Here is a 7,293-nt window from a genome sequence, read left to right on the forward strand (position 1 = left end):
TTTCCAATTCCCTCCCCTCCTCTACAAAAAGCAATGCCTACTTTCGGTGTTTCCCTACCTTCTGCACTTGTTGCCTCCATCACTGGCAAAATTTCATTTCTTACCTCCAAAGTTAATCTACCCACCCACTTTAAAAAGGTATGAAGACTGAGGTTACAACCCATGCACACTAATCTAGGACCAAAGTCCTATTATGGATGTAGTATAATTCACTTCCTAATAATAATAAGCCTGCTCAGGGATCAAGCTAGAATCAGCCCCAGCTAGCATGGCCAGTTATCAGGGAGATAGGAGTTATAGTCCAACAACATTAGCAGTAAAACTCTTCTATACCTGAAACCAGGGAAACTTACTCCTGAACAACAAAAGTAAAGGGTGCCTGGCTGAAAAGCTTCAACAATCCTATGCACTCTAAGAGGCTTACTCTTGAATAAACCTCTATTACTTTACCTATAGGTAAATCCCTATGGCTGAACCTAGGGAGACTTGCTCCCTCAAAGCACGCTGTTGGGTTTCCTACCAGCGCACTCTTACCCAGGAGCAAAGTCTCATGACTGAATATTGGCCAGTTTCCCTAACCTGCTCAGAGAATCAAGCTGCAAAGCTGCAACAGCACAACCCCTCCTCCCGCTTTAAACTGCGAGTTAAAACAAAACAAAATGGAAAGTCCTACCAATGGGTTTTATTCTCCGAATAAAGCAGCTCAAGCAAATTCATCCTTACTAATGTATCGATGAAACCCCCCTACCCATGTGTGCTTGAAACTCGGGAGGGGGTATAAAATCCCGCATGCACAATATTTTAGGCGTGCTCTTCCATTAAGGTCAATAGAGAGATCTCTCCCCCCCACACACCCGCAATTTCTTCTTTCCTGCTCAATTCCAAGTAAAGTGTGCAATGGGATGGCTGCCTTTAAACCCCTCGCCTGGCTGTGCTCCTCCGCGAGCACGCGCGCGCCCCACCACCACCACCAGCCCCTCCTTTTCATCATGCACAGAGAGAGAGAGGCGCCCCGTGGCTTAGCGGGGAGAAAGCCCTCCCGCCACAACCCGCTCGCTCGCCATGACACACACACATACGACGCGATGAGCCTGCAGAAATCGGCCGGGTAGGCCCAGCCCTTGCCAAGCCAGGCACACACGCAGCGTGCTCCTGCCCCGAGGAGGAGGAGGCGGCGAGGCCTGGCCGGGCCACAGCGCGGAGGGAAAACCCTTCAGTCAGGGAAAGGGAATAAAAGGTGGCGGCCTCCGGGCTCGGCTTGAGGCGTTTACCTGCGCGCCGTGGACGGCCATGGCGCCCCCGTCCCCGCTCGGCGGGGGAGGCGGCGGCAGCAGCGACCTCAGCGTCTCCCTCAACGCCTCACGCTGCTGGCCCCGCCGCCGCCATCTTCTCTCTTCGCGCACACACACCACACAGGAGAGGGCGGGCAGCGCGAGGCGGGGCGGGCAGCTGCGCCTGCGCAAAGGCGCGAGCGCACCTAGTCATCCTGGCTCACGCCGCGCGCTCCGGTGTCTGTCCCAGTCGCGCGCGTGCACGCGCGCCCTGACAAAAAAGGTCTCTTGTTGAGGATCTCGCGTTCCTTCCCTTCGCGCGCGTGCGTACTCGGGGATTGCCCGAGATTGACAGAAGGGAGGGAGGGAGGCGAGAGGCGGACACGTTTTTGCGCGCGCGCAGCTTCTTCGCCAAGCGACCGCGAGAGAACGAAGCGGGGGTTGGAAGAAAGAAAAAAAAGCAAGGCGGAGGCAAACGGGAGACTGGTGATACATTACGCATGCGCAGCTCTTCCCTACTATTGCGCTGGGATAAAGGCAAATCAATGCTGCTGAATGGGAGGGAAAAGGCGGGGCGGGGGTGAGGAGGGTTCTGCGCATGCGGCCCTCAAGGCGGGGAAGGGAAAGAATAAAAGTGCATTTTGCGCGTGCGTAGTTCGACCGCCAAGCTCGAGAGCGCGCATTGGGCTTGCTGTATCAAGAGATGAATGAAGATTCTGCGCGTGCGCAGCACTGTCAAGGGGCGGGATTGGGCGGTTCCGTTTGGTACGCATAAGCAAAGAAATGCTGAAACGCTTGTGCTGCGCAGGCGCTGTGTTAGGATTGTTTCAACATAGTGGGCGGAATGTGAATGAATGAGCAGGAAAGCAACACTGACAGTTGTGGATGGTGCTTTTTCTTGTTCTTATCTTGCAATTATATCTTCAGGTATAATAATATATATACACACAACCGAACAAAACTAATCCAACAGGTGCAGCAAGCGGCAGATTTATGGATCCTAGTTCTATAAATGGCCAGTGTTTGGAGGAAACTGGTTTGTCATGGGGCGCGGTGGTTACATATATTGCAATTCCTCAAAAAAAATGCTGTAAAAGCAACCATTGTTCTACTAATTCTGTGCTGCAGGCAGGCTACTGCTACAACCAGTGTGGGTGAAGGAAACCTGGGTTCAAATTCCCACTTGCCATGAAACATACTGGTTGATCTTGAGCCACCTCCCCTTTCAGAGGGTTGTTAAAATGAGAGGGAGAATCACACACTAGGCTTCTCAGAGGAAGAGTCGGATCAAATCTTATCAAATAAATCAGTATTTTAAAACTGTAAACCGCCTTGGGTGCCTGACAAAAAGTGAAATATAAATGCAACAAACACATTTACTTTATGCTTATTAGTTGTACTTTACATCGTTTGTATATATTGTGGCATTCATTTCTGTGTAATGTTTTTATAAAGGGGAATGACAAATATTTTAAAGGCATATACTTTTTTATCTGCCTTTCCCAAGGTCCAGGGAGGCTTGCAAACAATTAAAAGCAAATTATACATTGATTCATCCACTGGATGTAGTTGGCTCAGATGAGAGGATAGCAGCTTGATATTAGGCTCCATAACTCCCTGAACTCTTTCAGTTCAAGCTCCCCATTTTCAGAACAACTATGTAGCTTAAGAAAGAGGCCCCCAAGTTCCTTTGTCTTCCTTATAGTAGGGAAGATATGGCTGCATTTGGTATAAGATCAGTGCCTCCCAAGCCATTTCCCCCACAGACCATTTAAAATTGCTGAAGGTCTCAGCAGACCACATAATTATTTTTCTCCTGTTTGAGTAATTGCAATGTACTGTATGATTTTTAATTGTATTTTAACTGCTTCTTTTATTTCTTATATATTGCCCTTTATTGTATGGCAATTTGAATTCCATAAAATTCAAACTGTAATACAATAGAATACAACGTAAGTAATAAAAGCAATGGATATACAATCAAAAAGCAACATGAATCTTTTACTGCAATGGATGTGCCATCTCCCATCTTTGGCCTCAAACCCAGGTACCCAGCGGCACCGCAGACCACATGAATTGATGCTCACACACCACAATTTGGGAACCCCTGCACTAATAGGTAAAACCTCCCAAAAGTCTTCAAGGGAAGCACCACAGGGAGTATTTAACAGTAATCAAACCTGCAGTTTATAAAGCAGTATTTCAAGTTCTCAAGAAGGGTGAAACCTACACAAGAAACATTACTGGTTGAAAGCGCTCTTAACCACTGCGGCAGCCTGCCAAATGAAAACTCCCAGGCTACCTGTTCAGTTAGGAAAACTGAAACTTCATTGATCACAGGCAAATATCAAGGCAGTCCAGATGTCTGCATGTTTACATTATTATTACAGTTTTTTGTCTTTACTGCACCAAACTAACACAATGTCCCATTCCGAGGGGTCCTGGGGGGGCAGAGTTATTACCAGTCAAATCCTTGCATGGGCATAGCTGTCAAACCCCCCCCCCCCCCTTTTAAGGGAAATTCCTTTATTCCGAATAGGATTCCTTGCAAGAAAAGGGAAAAATTGACAGCTATGTGCATGGGTGGGAAGATAAGTTAGGGGAGGGAAACCCATTTATTTTAAGTTATATATCTTGTTCCAGGTGAAAAACATTAAATGCCTGTTAGAAAGCGGGTGTGGTACAGGATGCCTAAATTGACAGGTGATTTTCTTAACCATGTCATGTCATGTGCTCGAGCTACAAAGGATTCGGAAAGAAAACAGGGGCTAGGCCTACCCAGAATGGTGCAATTAGCAACAGAGACAGCCTGGCTGGCTTTATTAAAGGGAACTCCCCAAAAACAACTTTAGTGAGAAATGTATTAAAACCACTATAATTTGTGGGAGGGGCCAAGCTGCGTTGCAATGGATTGTTCGTCCCCTCGGTGGCTCACATCTGTGGATTCCTCCCTTTTTATTGAGGGCTAGGGGGAAGAGAAGAAAATGGGGGGCCCTCCCTAGGAAAGGCTCCTTCTCCATTAATAAAGGTGTGCAAACGGCAATCCGGAGGCGCCGCTTCCGCCCCTCGACGCCGCGGAGGCACTTCCGCCGAGGCCATGGCGCCCGTGTCCCGCTCGCGGAGCCCAGCGGAGACGCCGCCCTCGCGGCGAGAGCGGAGCGGCAGCTCGACCAGCCCGTCCCCGTCCAGGTCCAGCCGCTGCAAGAGTTCCCGCGCCCGGTCCCGGTCCCACGATCGCGGCAGCAGCGGCGGGTTTCGTCAGCGCCCCGGGCCCCCTCACCCCTTCGGGCCCCGGCCGGGCCCCGAGCACTACGGCAAAGAGCAGGAAGAGTCGCTGAGGCAGAGGCGACTAAACGAGAGAGAGAGAATAGGTGAGCTTGGTGCACCTGAAGTTTGGGGGGTCTCGCCCAAAGTTCCCGACCGGGACTCTGATGAGCACACCCCTGCAGAAGACGAGGGGGGCGCATCTAAAAAGAGCAGCTCCTCTGATTTCAGCTCAGAAGAGGAGCAGAGGAAGAAAAAGAAGAGGAAGAAGAGAAAGGCTGCTTCTCGTGAGGAGGGGGAAAAGAAAGCCAAGAAGAGGAAAAAGAAGCATAGGAAAAAGAAGTCCAAGAAAAGAAAGAGTAAGAAAAGCAGGGAGGTGAGCAGCAGCGAAGACTCGGATGGTGACCAACAGCAAGAGGAGGATCTCTGGACTGAGAGAGTAAGAAATGCAGATGGGGAGGGTTTCATAGGACCAGAAGCTCCCATTACCCATGCCTCTCAAGAAGATCGACCCTTGAACTATGGGCACGCTTTACTCCCCGGCGAAGGCGCTGCCATGGCTGAGTATGTAAAAGCTGGGAAACGCATCCCTAGGAGAGGTGAGATTGGCCTAACCAGCGAAGAGATTGCGTCATTTGAGAAGTCTGGCTACGTGATGAGCGGCAGCAGGCACCGGAGAATGGAAGCTGTGCGCCTGCGGAAGGAGAACCAGATCTACAGTGCAGATGAAAAGAGGGCCCTGGCGTCTTTCAACCAGGAGGAGAGGCGGAAGAGGGAGAACAAGATTCTGGCAAGCTTCCGAGAGATGGTCTACAGGAAAACCCAGGGCAAAGATGACAAATGAACTGGATGCTTCTTCTTGTGTATATTGACAAGCGACACCTGTTAACAGCGATCTGTAAACGGGTGTCCAACGTCACAGCCCGACTTGCAGGGCATACTCCAGGTTGAACTTCAGGAAATGGTTTGTGTGTATCAAATAAGAATATTGACAGGTGTATGTGGACAGCCCGGTTTCGCCAATTTGCTGCATGGTGTTGCCAGCAGCAGAAAGACAATGGTCTAAATGAAACAAGGCATGCTCTCTTGCAAACCTTCCCAAAATATTGCTAGGAATCCAATATATTGTGCCAGTTGGTGACTTCAACAAACACTTTGTAAAATCCTGAGCAGCAAACCAAGACTTATGCAACTGAAACTTGGCTTTGTTTAAAATCATTTGCTAAGAGAATGTTGGGTTTGAGCCGCAGAGAGTGTGGATCAAAGAGATCTTCCTCTCACCGCTACCTCCTGAAAATTCAAACACCTGCCCACCTAATTTCAGTTCCTAGGGAAAACACTAAATATACTTGTAATTTTTGGTAAAAGTTAGCCCAGCTCCAGCTTCTTTTTCACCAGTAGGTGCACCTTGTAAACATTCCCGTTTTTCTGTTATGCTCACAGAACATAAACCTTTGGTCTGATCTGGCAGGCCTCTTCTGATGCAGTGCTGACATGCGTGTCGTCTTCAAAGGGCAATGAATTCAAAATGTATGACTACATGGCATAACCACTTCTTCTTTGGAAATGGTTTGTGAAGTTGGTTCACAAACTTGTAGAATTAAAACATGCCCAAATGGAAAGCGGAGAAGAAATCGGAGTCAGCCCATGTTTAGTGTTTATACTAGAAAATGGTTTATAAATGTATTCAACTCCAGCTATATTAAACGCATTCTAGTACATGAATTAGTTATCAGATATTTCTCTCTCTCCTACAGATAACTTGGTATGTCTTTTAATGACAGAATTCCTTATTTTTTATTTTTAAAATGAAGCTTTTTCATGGGGTGAACACATCTTTAGAGAATCAGAAGCACTAAGTTATGCTTTGTATTTATTTTCAGTCGCTCCTTCCAAGTAGCCCTTCCAGGCCTGAGAAACAGGAATAACTCTCTTAACTCGGGAATGGAAACCTAGCAACCTCCAGATGTTCAGACTACAACTCCCTTCCTGACCACTGGCCACACTGATGGGATCCCATAGCATATGGAGCAAGGGGGGGAGGGGCAACTGGATCTGCCCAACAGGCCTGGTAGTTATCTGCTACACCCACCCTGCAGGCCAAATTTCACAGGTGGGTAGGGCTGCACACCTATAAATCACCTGGTGTCAGGCAATACTTTTTTGCCCCCATGGTTGAAAGCAAACTGTGCAGGCAAATGCATAGCCTGCAAGTGCCTTTTAAAGCACTCCATCAGACCTGATGGATCATCGGGGCTCATGGAGGACTTTGCACAGGGCTTTGCAGACATCCTCAATCAGGTGCCTGCAAACCTCTTTCAGCTGAGCCAGGTTGGTGTGGTTTGACTGAAATGGCCTTCCGAGCCCATTGCAGATGCCTTACAGCTCTAATTATGTCTGCAGGTCAGAGATAACTTACCCCTGATCTAAATGGTCTTGGTTCTTCATCCTTTCCTTAACAAGTAAATACTTCAGCCATTCAATTTATTGTTCAGCAGCCATGGAAAAACCCTACCCATATTGATTCCCAACCCGGGGTGAAGTACTCATGTTGATCTATATAGGTACGGGAGTCAGCTCTGTTAGCACATCACCCAAATTTGGCAGTGATTAAAACCATATCCTGTGCATGTCATGGACAGGTCTCTAAATCATGCCCCATGACCATCATACATTACTGGTGATGACAAAAAGATATCCCACAACTCTGGGGGCTGGTTGAGTTTGGCTGTAGAGTTAAGCAGTTCTGTGGTTGCAA

The 7,293-nt window shown here is 48.3% G+C and overlaps 2 protein-coding genes across 5 annotated transcripts in view; one reads left to right on the forward strand and one right to left on the reverse strand.

Moving 5' to 3' along the window:
* The window catches only part of USP10 (ubiquitin specific peptidase 10), a 34,975-nt gene extending 33,544 nt beyond the window's left edge, over positions 1-1,431 (reverse strand). For 3 of the 4 annotated variants that reach the window (XM_079988781.1, XM_079988780.1, XM_079988779.1), the window contains exon 1: positions 1,272-1,431. In XM_079988781.1, coding sequence (XP_079844907.1) covers positions 1,272-1,292 — 21 coding nt within the window. In that variant the 5' untranslated portion in view covers positions 1,293-1,431. The remainder of the gene's footprint in view (positions 1-1,271) is intronic. The other variant, XM_079988782.1, reaches the window with a different exon arrangement.
* Positions 1,432-4,147: 2,716 nt separating this feature from the next.
* On the forward strand, positions 4,148-6,260 carry LOC307223208 (NF-kappa-B-activating protein-like). The gene has a single exon (XM_079989065.1). It carries the CDS (start codon positions 4,369-4,371, stop codon positions 5,377-5,379), a length of 1,011 nt encoding a protein of 336 aa, XP_079845191.1. The 5' UTR covers positions 4,148-4,368; the 3' UTR covers positions 5,380-6,260.
* Positions 6,261-7,293: the final 1,033 nt, after the last annotated feature.

The sequence above is a fragment of the Podarcis cretensis genome, assembly GCF_951804945.1.
Source record: "Podarcis cretensis genome assembly, chromosome: 8".
Lineage (NCBI taxonomy): Eukaryota > Metazoa > Chordata > Lepidosauria > Squamata > Lacertidae > Podarcis > Podarcis cretensis.

Coding starts and splice junctions, on each gene's coding strand:
- LOC307223208 (XM_079989065.1), top strand. CDS start 4,369: ATGGCGCCCGTGTCCCGCTCGCGGAGCCCAGCGGAGACGCCGCCCTCG.